This window comes from Carassius carassius, chromosome 32 (genome assembly GCF_963082965.1).
Source record: "Carassius carassius chromosome 32, fCarCar2.1, whole genome shotgun sequence".
In the NCBI taxonomy this organism is placed as follows: domain Eukaryota; kingdom Metazoa; phylum Chordata; class Actinopteri; order Cypriniformes; family Cyprinidae; genus Carassius; species Carassius carassius.
This window is the reverse complement of record NC_081786.1, coordinates 29,693,263-29,715,366: the sequence shown is the minus strand read 5'-3', so window position 1 is coordinate 29,715,366 and position 22,104 is coordinate 29,693,263. Positions and strand designations below refer to the sequence as shown.

The window sequence follows — 22,104 nt, the reverse complement described above, 5'->3', positions numbered from 1 at the left end:
TTATCTTTTGAGTCTCACATAACTCATTTAAAGAAAAAAAATGAAATAAAGCTTGGGTTTTATTTTAGAAACATGAAATGTAAGAAAGAGAAGTTTCTACTATGTCTTGCCTTTACTTATATACAGTTATGTGGTGTATGAATTAGATTCCTATCTACTTCTTTCTTCTCTGGATGCTTTAAGATTTAAATCCGATTGTAAGCCTTTAACTCTTAATTATAAATTGTATAATAATTTATCCTGGTCATTTTTGTATTTTAGAAGGAAAATTTATTTTTTATCGAAATATTTATAAAAACTATTCTGGGATTGTTGCCTTTTTATTTAGGTTGTCTTAAAAATGGTTTTGTGAATATTCCCTCTGGTCTGATAATTGTTTTACTCTCGTTTCACTTGCAAGAACCGAATTGGGAAAAATGGCATTTATGTAGGCTACGCAGTTCCATTTGAATGGAATAATATATTGGCATTTTAAATATATTATTCTGTCACGTGAAGAAGAATCATTGATTTGCTGTTGTTTCAATCTGTAAATGCTGTCAATTCTCGGCCAGGACTCTTTGAAAAATAGGCATTTTAATCTAGATTACACATTTACAAAATTATTATATGCCTGTTAAACCAAAGCTTATTAGGTTGTGTTTCTCCTATCCCCATACAATGTCACCTGAGTATTATGGCCAGACGAGAACATCTGTCTCCTCAGCTCTGCACCGCACCTGGCGTGCGCCTTGGAAGATCCGCCGTTAAAATATCGATCCGCTATGAAATATGCGCGTCCTGCTTAAAGGGAAGGATATATGAAGCTTTGATTGGTTTATTTCATGTTACGCCCAAACCACACCTCTGAATAATGAAGCTACTTCAGACATGCCTCTTTGAAACTTGCGTCGGGCGCAAGAGTCATTTATTCCGCCGGCATAATAGCAACAGCGCCAAAGACCCGCCCACAAAGTTACTTGCGCTTTGCGCTTGATACTTGCGTTTCAGATCGTTAAAATAGGGCCCATAATGTTTTGTTCCAATCAAAAAGTTATGACATTGTACGTCTCAATTGTAAACTTAAACTGTGAACCTTTAAAGCAGGATCTAATAATATGTATGATCTTTTTATCAAATACATTTTATACATATATATTTAACTAAAGAATCCTGCAGGCACTTGAATTTTTCCCACTTTCCTCATACTGCACAAAAAGTGTTTCAATAACGTTGAATGTCACAGGGACTGATTATTTCAAATGCAGATCCCACTTTTTATTAATTTATTTTTTGCTAAGGTTTTGCATATAATGGTGTGTTCTCAGTGACAGTTTTCCTAAAAATACATCCTATTCCTAAAATAAGAAATATGCCAAAACATCGCCTTGCTTACTGTATCGCTATGTATCACAACACATCACATTGCAACCCCTGTACCGTGATACGTATCGTATCGCCAGATTCTTGCCGATACACAGCCCAAGTCCTGGTGGGCCGATGTCCTGCAGAGTTTAGCTCCAGCGTGCCTCAACACACCTGCATTGAGGTTTCTAGTATGCCTATATATCTTGATTAGCTGGTTCAGGTGTGTCTAAATGGGGATGGATCTAAACTCTGTGATATGTTCGGTTCTTTCAAAATAATTTACCAACCAAAATTAAAGTAATATAATTAGTTACTTTTTTAGGGAGTAACGCAATATTGAAATGCATTACTTTTAAAAGCAACTTTCCCCTCACCTTCCTTCAGCATGCCCACTTTTAAGCACTTCATGAAGCGGCACGCCTGACAGGACTTTCGTCTTCTTTTCGTGATCTCACACTCATTGGTGGCCGGACAGCTGTACTCAATGTTACCTGGTGAGAGACAAAGAGAAAAGAGAAAAGTGAGGTGCTTCCCACTTGCAGGATGTCGCTCCCGTCTGCCCATCCAAAAATAACCCAACGAAAACAAGCTAATGCAGGAGAGTTTTACAGCGCACCACCGCATCCATCAAAGTGATCAAAAGAACGCTCTATAAATCACTTTATTTATAAAATCATCTTTTACTCAATTTGATAAATTGCCTGTGGCTGTGAGACACTACAGAACAGGGACAGCGTGTGCTGCAAAGATGAAGAAACATGAGCCAACAAAACAGATGAGACAGCATTGAAAACAAAAGATCCCTGGGTGCTTTCAGTACTTCCATTTGAATCGCACCTCGCCAAATTACATTCACAAATTCAGGCTCAGCCCGCTTTACATAATACCTGACCCAAACCAAGGCCGGTTCTGCTGCTCGCTCGCTATTTACACAGAGAATAACCAGCTACTGATACATTATTCAAGCTGAGCGCTTCAGCGCTTCATACCTGCACAATAAAAGAACCGTTTGAGTGGCATTGTGCGAGTAACAATAGGCAAAGGGCTTGATACACTCGGCCATTCTGCGTGTGTCTGTGTACATTTAACTGCTGCGAGGCATTTCAATTAGGACATGTATGGGTAATGGCAGGAGCGACGGCTAAATGCAGAATGACAGTCAGCATACAGCGCTCTTGTTCTCGTGCAAGCGTGTGGTTTGAATGTCTATTTGGACAGCGCTCACTTAATTTATTCAGGCTTGTCTTGATCACTGAAGACACTGTGCTGAATAAAAACAATATGCTCTCTGACATACACTGTACGGCTGAGGAAAATAGCACTGTGTATATATACAGTAGTCAACATTTGAAGTGGATCAAAACATTTCATCAAAGTTGTCCTAAAACAAAAATGCGTTCTTGCATTAGTAAAATTTTAACGAACTTTTTGATCGATCTGAAAGGTTGACTACTGTATATCAATCACACCATTTTACATATAGTAAATCATACATGCTGTAATTAAATATATATTTATTGGACATTATATTTACCAAATTTGAATGAAACAAAAATAAATTTTACAAAAATATTTCAACTTCATTAAAATAAGGACCTTGTGAAATGAACAGATTTAGAATTTAAAGAGCAACTTAAGGCAATTACAGCATTTTTTTTCAGCATTATCCTTCACACGCTCCACTATTCCAACCTGAGACTGTGACAGGATTGTGCTCGCACTCCGTTCGTCTCTAATGCAGCTGATGTGTGATCTCTCCTTAGGACTCGTGGCCAGAAATACTAAGGTAAAGTAGCTTTACTTTTATGAAGTTTGTCAATGGCTCTCTGCATCTTACTGACGGCGTTGCCTGAACAGTCGTAAGCTGTGTATTTATCACATGTACGGAGCAGAAATGTAAGTGCCTAAATCAAACGCACAGTTCCATTGAATGATAAATGTGTTTTAACAATGCTGATGAACCGAATGTACAAAGGAAACTGTTAAAATAACCGCAGCAAAGACCTTGAAATAATGCATGAAAGTAGCATTTGTTGCTTTAACAAACAGACATCTGGCACGTTTTCTCTCAGAATCATAATTCGCTGTTGAAAGGAAATATTAAATAGCTAATATAGCATTTTATTTTGTAATGAGATAAAGAAGTTTTCACACTGAAAGAGAAGTGATCTCGCTCTCATAGTCGTGCCAGGCTATATAAAAGCAGAAGGAACTAATGAAACGTAAAAAAAGAAAACACAATAAATAATTAAAATTTATGAATGATGCAGTGCTAGTTGACATCATTTATTACAGTACAGAAACTATAGTATATGTATATGTTCTACCTTATTCTTTGCAGAATAAAAATCTATTAAAATAATACATAATTAAATTTAGTAGCCTATATAAAACAATCATAAAATTGCCATTAGGTAAAAAATATTGATCACAAATGATTGATTATTGTCAAGAAGTGTATTTGATTTTCTTACAGAAAATAATAAGTAATAAAAAGAAGATAATTCCTTATAATAATTATAATAATACATAGGCTACATACATAAAATGATTGTATTTGACATTTCTGTCACATGATGGCTAAGCCCCTGGTGTGAAAAAATGTTAGCTTATACACAATACTTTTAAAGCTATTTATTAAAATCTTGGCTTATATACATTTTCTACGTATGGCATGTCATGCCATAGCATCATTAAACTAGCATCTAACAATGGACAAAAGTTTTTTTTGTTTTGTTTTTTTACCTATGGTTCTCTAACCATAAAGGCTGGTGTAATTTGTCCCCTGACTAAGCATTTACAGAATTTAAGGGAAGCATTTAAATAATCCTGTGAATGCTCTTAAAGAATGCAGAATCGAATTGTTATAATCAAATCTAATCAAATTTAATTGTGAATCGAATCGTTCTAAATTGCAAAAATCATTTTGAATCAAATCGAAAACCTATGAATCTATGAACCCAAAGATTCACAGCCCTAATATTGGCCGATGCCAAGAATAAAACAAAGAGATAAGCTACAATTCAAGTCAAGTCACATGTATTTCAATAACACTTTATGCAATACAGATAGTTTCAAAGTAACTTCACATCATCAAACAGGAAAATAAGAGTGTTGATGTTGCAAAATTAATCAATTATGTAACAAACTGAATTTCAGCATTAAAACAGCAGTACTGAAGACAATAGTGTCATGATCCAGATCAATTCAGTTCAATGTTGATTCAGTTCAGATCAATAACTGTGTCAAGTGTTTTTACGCAACTAAGTCAAGAAAAGCAAAGCAAAGAAAAGCAAAAGTAACACAATACATTACTTTTCATAAATTAATAGCTCAGGAACTGTGGCCCTCCATGAGATTGACTTGGGGACTGAACCCCTCATTGGGCTTGACATGGAAACTGGAACACTTTCTATGCTACAGTCGGATTGGATCCTTCTCTGGGCTAAACTCAGGGACCGGAGCCCTCACTGGGCTAAACTCAGGGACCGGAGCCCTCACTGGGCTAAACTCGGGGACCGGAGCCCTCACTGGGCTGAACTCGGGGACTGGAGCCCTCACTGGGCTAAACTCGGGGACCAGAGCCCTCACTGGGCTAAACTCGGGGGAAGGAGTCTTCTCTGTGCTAAACTCTGGGACTGGAGGCCTCACTGGGCTAAACTCGGGGACCAGAGCCCTCACTGGGCTAAACTCGGGGACCAGAGCCCTCACTGGGCTAAACTCGGGGGAAGGAGTCTTCTCTGTGCTAAACTCGGGGACCAGAGCCCTCACTGGGCTACACTCGGGGACCAGAGCCCTCACTGGGCTAAACTCGGGGGAAGGAGTCTTCTCTGTGCTAAACTCTGGGACTGGAGCCATCACTGGGCTAAACTCAGGGACTGGAGCCCTCACTGGGCTAAACTCATGGACTGGAGCCCTCACTGGGCTAAACTCATGGACTGGAGCCCTCACTGGGCTAAACTCGGGAACCAGAGCCCTCACTGGGCTAAACTCGGGAACCAGAGCCCTCACTGGGCTAAACTCGGGGAAAGGAGTCTTCTCTGTGCTAAACTCGGAGACCAGAGCCCTCACTGGGCTAAACTCGGGGGAAGGAGTCTTCCCTGTGCTAAACTCTGGGACTGGAGCCTTAACTGGGCTAAACTCAGGGACTGGAGCCCTCACTGGGCTAAACTCATGGACTGGAGCCCTCACTGGGCTAAACTCGGGGACTGAAGCCCTCACTGGGCTGGACTCGGGGACCGGAGCCCTCACTGGTCTAAACTCGGGGGAAGGAGTCTTCTCTGAGCTAAACTCAGGGACTGGAGCCCTCACTGGGCTAAACTCGGGGGAAGGAATCTTCTCTGTGCTAAACTCAGGGAATGGAGCCCACACTGGGCTAAACTCGGGGACTGAAGCCCTCACTGGGCTAAACTCGGGGGAAGGAATCTTCTCTGTGCTAAACTCAGGGAATGGAGCCCACACTGGGCTAAATTCGGGGACTGAAGCCCTCACTGGGTTAAACTCGGGGGAAGGAGTCTTCTCTGTGCTAAACTTAGGGAATGGAGCCCTCACTGGGCTAAACTCGGGGGAAGGAATCTTCTCTGTGCTAAACTCAGGGAATGGAGCCCACACTGGGCTAAACTCGGGGACTGAAGCCCTCACTGGGCTAAACTCGGAGGAAGGAGTCTTCTCTGTGCTAAACTCAGGGAATGGATCCCACACTGGAGCGAGCTTTGGGGCGGACACTGGAGCAAACTCTGAGGCTGGGATGAGGGCTGTGAACTATCTTTTTCTCATCATCCTCCTCCCTTGTTTACAGGTGAATTGGGCGTCTGGTGGGCTCACCGTTCTGGGGGCTGGCGGACTTGAGAAAGCCATGGCTGGCGGGCTTGACAATGACGCGGCTGGCAGGACTGACATAGGATATGCTAAATTGACTCGAGAACACAACGGCTGGTGAGCTCTACGGTGGACTAGTTCAGGCTTGGGCCCCGACACTCCCCAGACACCAGAAGATCCCTTCCCTAAAGCATAGTCCCTTGGTGTCTCTGAGGTCCCCAGAGCAATGGTAGTTGGCCTCCGAGCCAAAACAGAGAATTGATGGTGGCGTCATGCAATGCTGATGCCATGTCAAGCCCGCAGAATTCCTAAGCGTACTCAAAGAAAGAGAGATCTTGATGGGCTGAGGCATTCAACCGAGTGGCTATGTCCATCAATGCGGTGAAAAGGGGGAAACAAAACACTTAAAAAAAAAAAAAAAAGCCGAAAACAAACACGGGTAAAAAAAGACACCACTCAATTTGAATCTGGGTCCAGTATTTTGTCAGGGTTGCACTACTGTGAGTAGTGCAAAGTGAGGAACAAAGGAGATGAGGATTACATCAATTAAGAGACTTTAATGAATACAAGGGAACACAGAAAACTAGAAACACTAGCTACACGTACTGTAGCACTAGGACAAATAATACCAGACAAAGAACTCAAAACAGGAACCACTTTACACATCTTAATCAGGTTAAGACTAGACACAACTGGAAATCAAATGAGGCAGCAGGAACAAAATAAGCGACAAGGAAGGCACATGGGGAGCAAAACACACACACAAAACATGGGACAGAATCTGACAGTTGTGTTTTGCAAAAAGTGTTTTATGAAATTGAACACTGAGACAAAGGAGAAGAATTAGTTTATGGTTTTTCACAGATTGTGTGTGCTTCTGCTGTTTCAGTGTCAGCTTTCAGAAATTGTGTGACAAGTAAAGATTTTGTGTGTAAACAGCCGAAAAAAACTGTAATGAACAGGTCAGTAAACCTCATATACTGTGTAGCGGTTGCAGATGAAGCTTCTTCATCAGTGTTATTCTACTCTGAAATCTTCCACAAATGCTTCCACCCCCCATTCCCAACTTATGCAATTATGTTAACATTATTGCACAGATCAAGTAGAGGGTCCCAAGATGTATTAAATAATTAGAAATTCCCCCTCTTATCTGGGTTATACAAATCAGTATGCATATGTAGCAGATCTCTTTGGGTTTGGGGTAAATAAAGGTGTGAAAATGAATGTGATAAAGTCTGATCGCTCCACTTCCCGTTTTCCCATTTGTTCTCACGATCAACTAAACAGCACTAATCAAACACATTTCCTGTGCGCTTCCAGATAACAGACACTTTTGATTCATGGTTTTCCCATAACTAGAATGTGCAGTGACTCATTCCTCCTTCATCATATCATATTTTCTGGAGAAGGAAAGGCTGAGAGTTCCTATTCTGGGATGCATCCCTGCGGGATCATTACAGCAGGATGCTTCTTGAATATCAGTGTTGGTTAGCGTAACTTGGACATCTGATTGGCACTCCATCAGGAGACGGATGGCTCTTATTCTCTCTCAGATACACTGCTAGCCTCACGTAAACATGCTTCTGACTATCAGCATAAGGACTGGTCTGCGTCGCAGCTTATTTTGGCCTTAAAACGAATCAGACAGGAAGAGGCCCGGATAAATCACCCTGGGCACTAGACCTCGTGCAAACTAGGGCTGTCACGATTATGAAATTTGGCTGACGATTAACTGTCTAAAAATAGTCACAGTTATTGTGATCAATTGTCTATTTTAGGGCTTTGGCAATTATGCAGATTGTTGATGATTTTGTTATCTATTAATCTTTTCTTGAGTTATTATTTTGAAGTATAAGATTACATAGAGTATTCCAAATTCTAAGAATCGGCCAATACAATACACCACTACAGAATAGTAATATGTGTTTGTGGAACTAATGGTCACTCTTTTGTAAAGCCTTTGTTTAACATAATCCACTAAATACTCACTTCCTCATTACAGAGAAAAACTCAATTTGAATAAAAATATACAAGCTATAAAATTAAACTAGCTGACCATACAATTTAGTGTTGGTTAGCGAAACTTGGACGTCTGATTGGCACTCCATCAGGAGACGGATGGCTCTTCTTCCCACTCAGATACACTGCTAGCCTCACGTAAACATGCTTCTGACTATAAGGATAAGGACTGGTCCGCGTCGCAGGTTATTTTGGCCTTAAAACGAATAAGACAAGGAAGAGGCCCAGATAAAAAAAAAATTGTAAAAAAAAACAAAAACGTTGGTACATATTATAAAATTTAAACACGTTTATTCTGCTAACTATTTGAATCCTTACAAAATACAATAATGAAAATAATATATAAATCTTGAGAAAAAAAGGGCTTCTAATAATCTTTCCCATACAACAGAAAACAATGCAGAGAGACTGTTCAAGGTTTTTTTTTTTATTATTATTTATTTTTTTACTGTTTGCTTTGCGATGAGATGAATAAGGCATAATTCACCCCAAGAAGATGTGATGTGGATTACCTCAGGATTTGAGATTTCCTCAGAAAAAAGAATGAAGCGCTTTATTCAGTAGAGAACATAAACATGAGTAAGTCTCTTTTATTTATTTATACTTGTATTAGGTTTTATTTATACTTTATTTTAGGTTATTAGGTTAAATCACAATGATATTCATGATAGTTGATGCCTACTCACATGTGACTTTTACAAACAAAAAATGTCTTAGAAAATGTAAATCAATATATTGTTTTCTGTAAGTGAGTAAACAGGATGATTTTCACATAATTTAGAAATAAAAATTCTAGGCTACAAGCTCCAGTTCTCAAAAGTCCCGGGAACCAATGTTCTGTATGTGTTTTATGGCCTTATTCAAGTGATTTATCATTTTTATTTTTTTACTAACCACGCATAACATTTTTTTTTTTTCTCAAAAACACAATCATATACATACATGCTGCTCACATATTATTATAGCCCAGTTTGTGCTGATTACAGTGAGACTAGACTTAAGCCATTTAGATGTGTATAAGCAACTGAAAAAAGCACAAATGTCAGGGCATGACAAAATTTCTCCAGGCCCCAAAAATACACTTAGACTCCAGAGGGTTAAAAGCCATTAACCACTTCAACATAAATCAAACATAAAGCAGCCTTACAAATACATAAAATAATGCTTAAATAATGGAAACAAGTTATTGGACAACATTATTTACATGTAAAAAAATATATATAAGACGATAAGATGATGGAGTGTATTGAAAGATCCAGCATGTAAAGACTATAGCCAGAGATATTGTCAAAATCATTAAATATTATTTAAGTAATATTTAGTATTATAGTATTTGGCATTTCCTATTAATGCATAATGTTATTTTCTGGCTATTATTATTAGGTTACTTTTATTATTAAATCTATATTACAATTTCATAGCGCATCACCGCAGAACTGACACGCTGTGACTCGCAGCCTGTGAGGAAAAAAAAAATAGGCTATTAGCTTAGGATCCTTCTCAATGAAAATGTTTTTAAAATGTCTTTTAAAACAGGTTTATTATAGCCTACTGTACAATGAATTACAGGCCTATAGCCTAAATAAAATTGTTACTTTTCAGTAACTTGTTCAACACAAATAATGTTTCTTCCCGTACCACATATTAGGAGATTAGTCTCTCATTATCTCTGAAAGAATACGCACTGTTAATGTGTGTATTCAGATGCCAAAAGCACCATCAGTTTTTACTTTCACTATCATTGTGAAAGATGTTCACCGGCAAAAGTATGACTTGCACAAAGTTTGCACGTTTCTTGTGTGATATCCACTGGCTCATCTTCACAGTTTAAAACAGAAGTAACCAATTACCAATATTGCAATGCACCCGCACTTCAACCCGAATAGTCAGATGTGTCGTGGAATGCTCTGAATGCGCTGAAAGTTATTATTGTTTTACATTGCTGAAGCAATGTAAACTTAGGTGCTGCCAGCTTATTCAACACAGGGAAACTCATCATATATTCAGATATTTATACAACATAAATATAATATTACAACTTATATATGTACAAAAAGACCAAATGCACACATGAACTCAAACTAAGTTACGTGCTAATCAGAATGTGTAACTTCTGTTGTGGATGTGCTCTTGGGAGAGCGAGCTAGAGAGTCTTACATACACGCTGAATTGACGTGCTACATTTACTTGCTAAACGATATTCTTTGTTGTATTTTCTATTCTAACTGTTCTAACTAATGCGCAAACGGCAATCTCATTGGCTGGTGCTCACCTAATGAGAAAATCAGTTTGACCAAACACAGACAACCTGACCTGTTCTTATTAGTAGAATTCGTATTATTATTATTATTATTATACTTGATTATCCAGATATCATATTATACTGCTTGAGTGACAGTTAAGAGTGTACTTTCAGGTATTTAAAAAGCTGTGCCATTTTAAAAACATATATATATATATATATATATATATATATATATATATATATATATATATATATATATATATATATATATATATATATATATATATATTAGTCTGGCGAGTAAACAAAAAAATTTACTAGCCAATGGCGATTCAACTGCCAATGTGTTCGTAGAGGGTTGCAAGCAATTAAAAACCATCATGGTGATTAGTGCACATCTAAAGTGTCTCTGCAGAAAATAATGCATTATTTATCGGCTCTAAGATATCGGCCAAATTCTCTTATCGGTTCGATAATGATAAAATAAAAATGTACATTTACTGACGATATCGAAATGGTGGCCATTACATGGTGATTTCTTTTTTATTTTATTCTTGATGAACAGACATCACAGCAGTTGGTTATTAGGTTATTTTGGCTCCTGTTTCTTTCTTTATTTTCTTTTTTACATGTAAAACCATCAATCTATTATTTTAAGTGGAAAACACTGGATTATGTGTAAATGAACACAGCACAAAAATGACATGGAATGTTTGAGCAGAGTAAACATTAAATGTAAACAGAAGACAAATTTAATTCAGTTGTAGTAAATAGTTTTTACCGCAAATATTTCCAGTTCATATCATATAAGTATTTTATCTACAAACAAGAGGCAACACTTAGAAATGATGCAATATGGAGGTCGAGCATAATCACTTCAGTCCACTCAGAATGGCTCTACTCCGAAATCCTATAAAAGTTAAAATAAAAAGTCTTGGGATTGAAGAAGACAAAGTTTTTTTTTTTTTTTTTTTTCAACATTTATCTGCTTTAATTTCTTTGATGGTTTTTCAGGACTGGTGCCAGGGCATGGTTTGGGGAGAGACTCGGGTCAAGTAAGTAAATTACAGTAAAATAGAAGGTCTTCCTCATCAAAATCTAACCTGACTTATACAGGCTTACTGTGAGCCTGGATTACTTCATAGAGGAAAGAGATGGGGCTTTCATACACGTTTACACCTGTGTTGAAAATGGGCAGCAGATTGGGGTGAGTCACGGCGGTCAGGAACAATCATGTGATCAGAGATGTTCATTTAGACTTATTACATTTGTGATAATTGTTTTATCATTATATATGGACTAAAATTGATGCAGTTAATGTTTTGTTTAGCATTGACTACAGAATTTTGGTTCTGATTTAATGTAATTATCAATAGTGAATACTCACGGATCCATCAACTCAGTATTTAGCATGTTTGTGATACTTTTTTAGACCTTGTTTCCATTTTAATCATACAGTACACAGTATTTATTATACAGACATTTATATGTTTCTGTTTTCTGACATATTCAGAAGTCTCTCTCCCTGTTATTTACTTTCGTAATCATGTCTGATCCTCATCTCTTGTCCCTCTTGTCTCGTCTTCAGTCAGAAGCTCCTTGTCTGCTCTATTCTTCATGATCTCAACCTGCCTAAAATCCTCCCTTGTTCATCTAGAGCTGTGCGTCTGCTTATTATGCCATTAGTCGTCCCGTTCCTGCACGAGACAAAAACCAGTCCCTCTTCAATCTAAAGAAAGTCCTGGGTTTCTTCCCCTCCTTCCTGAAATTACCCGGCGACGCGTGCCTGTGTTTCTAATTGTGCCGGCCGTCCCCGGAGACGAGCCCCTCCCCCCGTCCTAATGAAAAGCCTCGGCCTTAATTACTCCTGCTGAACGCTGATTGTTATTGACAAAACTCCTGTGGCTCGGACAAACGGCTCTAGATTAGCTCCATTACAGGCAGCGCTCCAAGAGGAAGAACACAGCGATAGAAGGGGAAATCACCATCTGACAACACAAAGAGAAGAGGGGGACGAGACGTCTGAGACGCCTTGTGTAACTCTCCTCCTTTGAATTGTCCAGCTCCTCGTTCTACTCAAATCTCTCGTTTGGTCAAGTGCCTCGTCGCGGATGCTTTTGTGCGTCTGTCTGTGTTTAAAGCCAGACTCTAAATATGTGATTGAGGGACGCAGCGTGTGTTTCGCCAACAGTAGGGATTTTGGACAACTGCAATTGTTTGATTCACTAAGGTACATAGACTGTTTAAAGCTGATACTATGCAGCCAATATCATCGAGTGTGTGTTTAAACACCTGACGGTCATGAGAGCTTTGAGAGTGGAGTCATGTTTGTCTCCGCAGTGATTAATAATGCATGTTTTATGTGGAAGATGCATAAATACAGTATAGATTTAACCCTGAAAAGTCTAACATATGAAACAATAGTTTTTAAATGGAACAGAAACTTTAGATAACATATTTTAAACAAACAAGTTTGCATATTTTAACCATCAGGTTTTTATGGCTATTATAGTCTGATATAGTGAGAATATGGAGGAAAAAAACAGCTCATTTTTATTCAGAGACTCAAAACTAACCAAAATATAAATAACAGCATCTGCAGCAAATTGCATATGATGAAATCCTTGTACTGTAAATCAATGAGATCTTTATGTAAGGGACATCCAGCCGGTTGTTATCTCAGAATAAATCAGACAGGGTGATCAGGACGACGCCAAGCGCAGGGGTCTTGTATCAGCCTGAAGGGGTTTATTCTGATAACAACCGGCTGGATGTATGCCCCGCTTATTACATGGTTACTTGCCACATAAGTAAATAATTAGATACTAAATATTGATTTGAGTTGAAATATTTGAACACAAAGCTTTCATGAACAGCAGTCAAACTAGATGGTCATTTAAAGGAAACAGTGCAGTCAAACCACTTATTACACAACATTTCACAACATGAATAATTAAGGCAATAAAATATTTAAGAAGAAAATGTTTTAAAATCTTAACAGTTTGTTAGTTATCTTATAATCCATTACAACGTACAAAACAATTGTGGCAAAATGGCAGCAGCTGTGTTTGTATGAAACGAGAGAGTGAGTCCACAATACCAGGATGACATAGGCCTGGTTTACACTGCCAGTTACATGTGACCCAATTCAGATTTTTTTGCTCATAGTGTATGTGACACAGATTGGATCTGTTCTAAGACAGTGTAAACAGGAAAAAAGCACATGCATTCGGATATTTCGAGTTCATTTATACCGTATGTGGAAATAAATCAGATACGTGCCAATGCGACAGGCAGATTGGATTTTCTGACGAACTGCATTTTGTACGTCATTAAAAATGTGACAATGTGGTACTTTTCCGCAGTTTAACAACGTCATATGTGACCTGTGCTGGCAAAAGGAGTGTAAATTCGCACGTGCTGTTTTGAGCTACAGGCAAAAAATTATAATAATTATATTTGTACACTTTCGCCGCTTGCTTCTCGCACTGACTTTCATCCGAAGTGCGTGCATATAACGGTGCTTCTGAGGGCGCACGATCACAATACTTCACGATACTTGATCACAATCACTCAAGATTTGTACAATTACACTAAAAGAGCTTTTACACTTTTACTGGATAAAAAATTCTAACCTATCAAACAGAAGACATGCAGGAGATTGGATGTTTAACAACAAAGATCATTTAGAATTGTTTTTTTTTTTAATGGTTTACAACTAATCACTCAGCCAACAATAATATTCTTATCTGTAAATGTTATATTTAATGTGACCATTTCCATTTAGAACAGTGTGTCCTATACGTGAAACCTCAGATAATTTATCAGTGTATTCATGCGTTTTGGCATGTGTGCCAAATATATGTCTTGTGAGCACTGGGAAATGTGGGGTATTATGTAATTAATGGATTAATGAATGAATAGATTACCTGAATACAGTAACTCTCTTGATTAGCGAGATTTCTACTTGCATGTTGTTGATGGTCTATGACGCACACACACACACAGAGTCCATGTGATTAGTATCTGGTTCAGAACACACTGCTCCTCTTGTCTGTGCCAATCCAATCTGACAGTGTGATGCTCCATGTCTGTTCTGACCTGAACATCACGCACCACCGAAATCTCTGCATTACAGCGCTCAACTTGCTCTGCACTCAGCTTAAAACACTCACAGGACTCCACAGAAAACACCGGATCTGTCCGTAGGTTTTAACAGCATTAACTAACCCCATGGTTTTCTGTATTTTTATTTAATATTGACAATACCTTTGTTAAATGGAGTTTTACAAAAATAAAAATAGTTCCAATCAAAGAGTCTCCAGGTTTGTTACTGAATGAATGAGTTGATTCAGTGACTCATTCATAAAGACAGTCACTAGCTTGGTTTCCGAATGAATCAGCTGTTTAAACAAATCAGTTGAGTGAATGATTCAATGTCTCACTCATTGAGACAGTGACCTGTTGCCACCTACAGCTTTTTTTGTTCCATATTTAGAGTATAATTTCATTGAAAATAAATAAATAAATAATATTAATAACAATAATAATAATAATAGCAAATAATTCATATTTCAATACCCATTTTTTTTGCTATGTTGAATAAAAATATTTATGTCTAAAGCTACTTTTTTTGTAATGTTTATCAATTTAACACAATAATGACTTTAAATGATCTTTTGGGGGAAACATTTTAGCCAAAATTACATTATCTAATTTAATTTCTAAGAAAATTTAAAGTAATATGAAGACCACACTGGTCTTGAATTTCTTTCTGTTTTCTTTTCCTTCAGACAAAATGAGACACAACGTGGACCAGATTCTTTACTATTAATCAGTGTGAAACCTTTGGTTTGTCAATTTCTTCTGTGCTGTAGTGAGAAGACACAGTGATGTAAAGACACTATTTGATCCACTCTTATGTTCTGGTCAGTGTGGTCATCTTATCATATGTCTATGTAACAGTAAACCTCTTATAGGCGATCAGCTGGATTGATTACTGTAACGTCACTGCTGTCGCCACACCATACATCGCCATGTCCATGTCATGATAATGTCAATATGCACATTGTCTTTTTATTGACAGGTGACCATGCATGGTTCAATGTTTCTCGTTCTCAGATCATGTGATGAAATATTCAGCATCGTTACTCTTCTGTGTCACATGATCCTTCAGAAATCATAATATGCTGATTTTCTGCTCAAAAACTGATGAAAACAGTTGTATTGCCAAACATTTTTGTGGAAAATGTGCTTCATTTTATTTTTCAGGACTCATAGATGTATAAAGTTCAAAAGAACAGCATTGAATTGAAACAGAAATGTTTTGTTATATTATGTCTTTACTGTCACTTTGACCAATTTAATGCATCCTATACGAATAGGCTACTAATTTATTTCTTCCTTTTTTTTTCTTAAATCTTAATTACTCCATCACACTTTCCACAACAATATGAAGAGGCACAAATCATCATATTATTCTGATTTCTGAAGATCATGTGACACTGAAGACTGGAGGAATGATGCTGAATATACAGCTGTGCATCACAGAAATACATTACACTTTAACACAGATTCACAATTCACATAGAAAACAGCTAATTTAAATTTGAATAATATTTCACAATTTGCACTGTATTTTTTTATCAATTAAAAGCAGCCTCAATAACACTTCTTTCAAAAACATTAAAACAATCTCAGCCATTCAAAAACTTTGACCTGTAGTGTGTACAAAGCACAACATGTAGATGAGATACCTTGTATTGTTCTCTTGAAGAAGGCCTTGCAGGCTTCACAGGAGGCCACGCCATAGTGATACCCCGACGCGATGTCTCCACACACCAGGCACAGGCGTTTTGGGATGGAGTTGAGCATGTACTCGCACTTGATGGAGCCGGGGTCCTCCAGTAACGTGCTGGAACAGTCCTCGTAGCGTTTGCGGCAGGCGCTCCCCGCCGCGCTCAGCGGCCCGCCCACCGTGAACATGGGTGGAGAGTCCAGGCCGTTGGAGTGGCTGTTGATGGCGCTGCCGTAGCCGCCGCTGGCGTCCGAATGCGCGCCGGGACTGGGGTGGCTGGCCGTGTCCACCAGAGAGGACGGACTGGAGGGCTCTGTCTTGATGTAGGATCCACAGCTGGACGTCATGTGCCGCTCCTCAGCAGCCATCCTGTTCAGCAGTCTGAAACACACACAGCGGCGTGAGGCGGAGGATGCAAGTGGATAAGCACTGTATATTTGTATTGTTTTTACATTATTGCTATCACATAAGCAGATCAAATGAGGAAAAAATCTAAATTGTATCAAAATTAAATACAGAGTTCTGGCACAGTAACATAATGACATCATTATCACATGGCACAGCTGACTGGCTCTCTCTTGTATAAGTAGCCAATGAGTTCGCTGCTAAACATTTAAATATGTACTAGTGTTTCTGTCAGAAACTCTCCACCTTCCCCAGCTCCACCTGTATAGATCTGCTATGGGGTGATCATGTATAACTGGTTCTTGGGGGGTTATTCCATATATGTTATATTTGCAGCAGCAATATTTACTATATTTAGATTCAGAAGAGATACATTTAAAAATATATAATAAAAATAAATAAAAAGGGAATGAAGCTTCTACAACATCATTTATTTGCTTGTATGTTCATTCCTTTGTTTGTTCAAGTAATGTAACTATTTAAACAAAAATGTGTACAGCAGTGGTTCCCAACCTTTTCCAACTCGCGGCCCACACAACCAAACACATATGTTTGTGCGGCCCACTGCAAAAAAAAACTAACTGACCCCGCTATTGTTGGGTTAATAACCTAGTACTCAGAAGCTAGATTGTTAACTGTATTTATTGAATGAACTAGGGCTGTGCGATATAGACAAAAAAAAAACACATTTCTTTGAAATTTTTTCTTCAAAAAGCTGTAACGTCTCTAGAACAGACATAAGTCAAAATAATCACTATAGTAAAGGTGTAACAAAATGTATAGACTTATGGCAAAAAAAAAAAACATAAATATAAATATAAATAAATCCTGTGTCCAGGGATTTTTTTTTTTTTGCAATGCATTGTTCATAGAGCACATTAATTGTAGCGGCCTCAGGTGTTGAAATAGATTTGTATACATTATACAGGTTCACACATAGGCCTACTCCGTCTGCAGTGCGTATACAGTCTCTGTACGCGGTTCAGAAGCAGCAGTGAGAGTGCGTTATTGTAACATGAAAGCACATCAAAATAATGCACGAGCGCAAATCTCTCTGTTCGCACGCAGATTTCCTTATTCTCTGTCACAAAACCAGACGTGCTTGCTCAGATACACGCTGCTATCGCCCGGAGAGATTGCAAACACTTAAAACATGTCTCCTCTCACTTAAACTACGTCCTGTGCGCTCACAACTCTCTCTATGCTCATGTGCTAGATATTAATTATTTTCGCACGTTTTTATTTCTAGCCTTTTACCGCGTGCAAAGTGAATGCTCTGATCCATTAACATGGGCTCGGAAAAAGGCGCATCACAGACAGTGTATTAACCTGGAGTTAGGCGTATGTCCAGTCTGTTCTGTTCTGTTCTGTTGCATTCTGATTGGATCAGATAGCATACTGCAGGAGGTCAGGGCCGCGGAAAATCGTGCTATAAAGCCATTTAGAAATCGCACACGCTCAAATCGTGATTTTATGACTATTTCTATTAATCGCACAGCCCTAGAATGAACTGGCAATGAACAGAAAATAACTCGGGCTGGCACCGTTCAGCAAAATGGGAAAACCAGATCTAGCAGTCAGAGCTAGCAGTCAGGAGGAAACATGTTGACAGCCATTTATGCATGTTTGAATTTGTTGTTCTGTAGCATATGCAGCAAAAATATAAATTGGTGGTTTATTCTTAAGCCAATCAGCGAGCTCGAATAGTGGAAAAGTTAAAGTTTAATATATATATATATTTTTTTTTTATTATATATATATATATATATATATATATATATATATATATATATATATATATATATATATATATATGAAATTATGTTATTATGTTATGACTTACACATTTTTACATATATTAACAATATTATTATTTCTTGTAATAGTAATTGGCGGCCCACCTGCAATACCACCGCGACCCACTAGGGGGCCGCGGACCACAGATTGAAAACCACTGGTGTACAGGTTTTATGTTCGGGTCATTTTGGACCCGGTATCATCTACAAAGTTATAATAATGTAAAATACTACTACTAATACTAATAATAATCTATTTCAGTTTTTAATTCATAAAAAGGGGGTAAATTCAGTAATAGCAGTGACATGTAGAAAATTCACAATAAATGATTAATAATAAGTTGCTGATCAGATAACACGGCCTGAATTTTGTTTTTTAATATGGGGGGAATTCCTGAGGAGTGCTTGCTTACATGGGTCACATGGGGCAATTTATTTATTTATGTCTATAGATTTTAATTTATAGTGGTTTTCAAATCAGCTTTACAAAATTGGTCATGCTCTCCTCCAAAGTGACATTAAGAACTGTATTAAAACTATTTATGAATGCCTTTCAGAATCAGTGTATTTCATATATGCTTATATGCTTCGAACTGACATTAAAACTGTTTAAACTAATATATGTCACTTAATGTTTCATTATTTTGAGTTGCGTTCATTTTTATGCCTTCTGAATGAAGGAATGTCTCAGCTTTCAAAGATAGAGCTTAATTATTTTTTCTAATGTTTAATCAAAAAATCTGATCACAAATTAGCCCTCCCATTACGAGGTGATATTTGACTCCTTAAAGTGATTTACAGGGGAATTTTATTTTTACTTTTGTAATGGCATTTTTCTAACTTTATTAAAAGTATGTCACCCTTTTTTGTCAAAAAATAAATAAAAAAAATAATAATTATATATATAGAAATCTTTTAAAAATTTCTAATTAAAACAATAGAATAAGAGTAAGTAAAATAAGAAGAATAAGTTACCAATCAAATTAAATCAGTAGTAACAAAATTAATTTGTACAGAGGTGGAACAGAAGAACACAAAAGTGGCATGTAGCTATATTTTAAGATACGTTAAAAAACTGCTAGTAGCTGGCAGCAAGTCACTGATTTTATCATTGAATCATTCTGTCAATTGATTCGTTTGAACAGCTGATTTATTCAGGATTAAAGTAAGGGTAGTTTAATTATTGACTCAGTAATGTCTGATCCGTTTAAAAACACACATTCATTCATAAACCAGACACCGCTGTGTCTGAATGGAGATGCACCACGGCAGAGCTGTGACTTTGTTTCAAACTATTTTCATCGACGAAATTGAGCAAAATCAGACAACAGTGTTATAGTCAGACAATGCAAGTCACTTAATATTACCTACTTGTTTATTGAACTGTTGTAGCCTATTAAATCAACTTCACATTTACAAACTCCCTTAATAATCATTAAATCTGTCACTCTCCTTAGTTCATCGCCATCTCACAAAGTTCCATTATAATCAACGAAGCTCTCTACACTGCACAATGAATCTCTTATTAACATTGTGTCTACTTGTTTGTTTATTAAAGGATTTATGAGACAGCCTATGACTGTGATACATTCCTCAACGCTGCTCCCCTCAGCGCATACACTCGGGTGATCCTAAATGTTTTTTCCCCAGTAGTTTTTAGTCACATTTGCGTGTGACTCAGATTATTAGAACGCATCACACTGCACTGTGTGAATAAGATCAGTGTGACGCAGGCCACGGAGAGCACACCAATGCTACAAGACTCAACGAGAGTCAGAGAAGTTTGTGTGACTCTAAAATAAAGACAGACTGTTTGAAACAGTGATTTCATTTTTCGCTTCTGTGGATGCATTTCATAATCTGCTTGGCGATAAAGCAAATACATTTGTGCTGGAGTTTCTCGCATTATAAAAGTTGCTGGAATGGTTTAAATTATGCTCAATCCCCACAAGCCCTTGTATAGTGTATACAATATGGTTATAGTTGAAAAATGTTAAGTTATGACTGTTTTATAAAATAACAATTCTTCAGGTCCGAAATGAACCCAGAATGCGAAAATAGAATACAGATTTGTATTATAGTGTATTACATGATAAATATAAAGATAAAGTTTTCATTTGAAAACAAGTAAAACATTATGAAAACTGAAAGAAAAAAAAAAAGAATTCCAAAAACTAATTCCACATGTTTTTTTTCTTCCTTTTCTTTCAATTAAAGCAAAAAAAATAACTATCTATTGTCACAGAGACGTTACATAACTGCATTTATTCAATCACAAACAGTATAGTCAAGATCCATGTTTGGCTTTATTACAGTTCAGTAATAAAGTGAGGGACTGAGTGAAGATTTAGTCTGCAGCAAACAGAGCAAACGGTGAAGTGAGATAAAACAGTCTGGTTGTATCACACCTTGATTTTGAGCAGAATATTGCAATAGACTCGAACTTACAAGTTTGTAATGTAGAGAGAGTGCATGTGAATGGTTGCCCGGTTGGAAATATTAAGTAAACCACAGGGTAGAAAATATCTAGAAAGTATCAATTTAAGAGAAAAGATCTGATTGGTGGATTTAGACTTGACATCTGGCAACCGCAAGTGTTAAAGATATAATGGAGGCTTTTTACCAATGCAAATAACGTAATGTCAAATGAAAACAATGTTTCCAGGATAAATAACTAGTCCAAAATCACAGGCTGTTATGCTAGATCTGGATAAGCAGAAATCATGATTATGATACGATTCATTGTGTAGCCCTTAAAAGTGCTTCAATTTAAATATGGTCCTTAAAAATAACAATTTTAGCACTGCAAGTTTAAAAACAATTTATTTTTTTCAACATAACAGGCAAACTTGAGGAAAAAAAGGAAACAATATCATCTACTGAATCCGATGAATGTAGAATGATCAAACAGATTCACACACCGTGTTCAAGCGTTGGTGAATAGTGAAGGGTGCTCAATCAAGGATATCTTACATAAACACTAACGTCTCTCACACTTTTAGGACATCTGAATATTTACCTTCATGGTTATAGATGTTATGATTGTCAAAGAAAATCAAAACTGTCCAATATTGTCCCAAATGGCATAACAATACCAAAGAAATCTGCTGAAAATGATTTGACGTTCAGCTACACTTGAAGCCTTTATGTATATAATACATTATATAGATTTAATGCATTATAATTGTTTAATAAATAATTGTTACCAAAATAAAAAATGTGTGACAATTAACAGATAACTAACTATTATAGTGGATTATAACTATGCTTATAATTATTCATGTGATCATACAACATGTGCACTGCATGTTATAATTAATGCATTAAAATACTTTAATGCGTTATATATAAATGTTTGTTACAGCAAATCTTCTGAATGCTTCACATTTATAGACATCGCAAATATGCAGCCAACTGAACACAAGCTTTTGAAATAGACAGAGTCTTATGTGTTTGACTCCAGTCTATAAATAATGAACATTACAGGGTGTAGCAGGGGTCATGATGTGGTTACACTCAGCTTTTTTAGCTGTGGAGTCCAGAGCCAGGAGTCCAGTGGATTCGCTAATACTAATAAACCTGAGTTTCCAATTAATAGACAGAACATTTAAGGTCACTTACCATTTTAAATTACGTCCATTGTTTTGATATATTCAAACAATAAATGTTGTTTTGGC

The 22,104-nt window shown here is 37.2% G+C and overlaps 1 protein-coding gene across 3 annotated transcripts in view; it reads right to left on the bottom strand.

Annotated features, from left to right (window-relative positions):
* LOC132113105 (steroid hormone receptor ERR2-like) overlaps positions 1–22,104 on the bottom strand; it is a 99,746-nt gene that overhangs the window by 59,436 nt on the left and 18,206 nt on the right. For all 3 annotated transcript variants that reach the window (XM_059520934.1, XM_059520933.1, XM_059520935.1), the window contains exons 2-3: positions 16,186–16,607; positions 1,722–1,838 (exon numbers count right to left, since the gene is read on the bottom strand). In XM_059520934.1, the coding sequence (XP_059376917.1) occupies positions 1,722–1,838; positions 16,186–16,594 (526 nt within the window). In that variant the 5' untranslated portion in view covers positions 16,595–16,607. The remainder of the gene's footprint in view (positions 1–1,721; positions 1,839–16,185; positions 16,608–22,104) is intronic.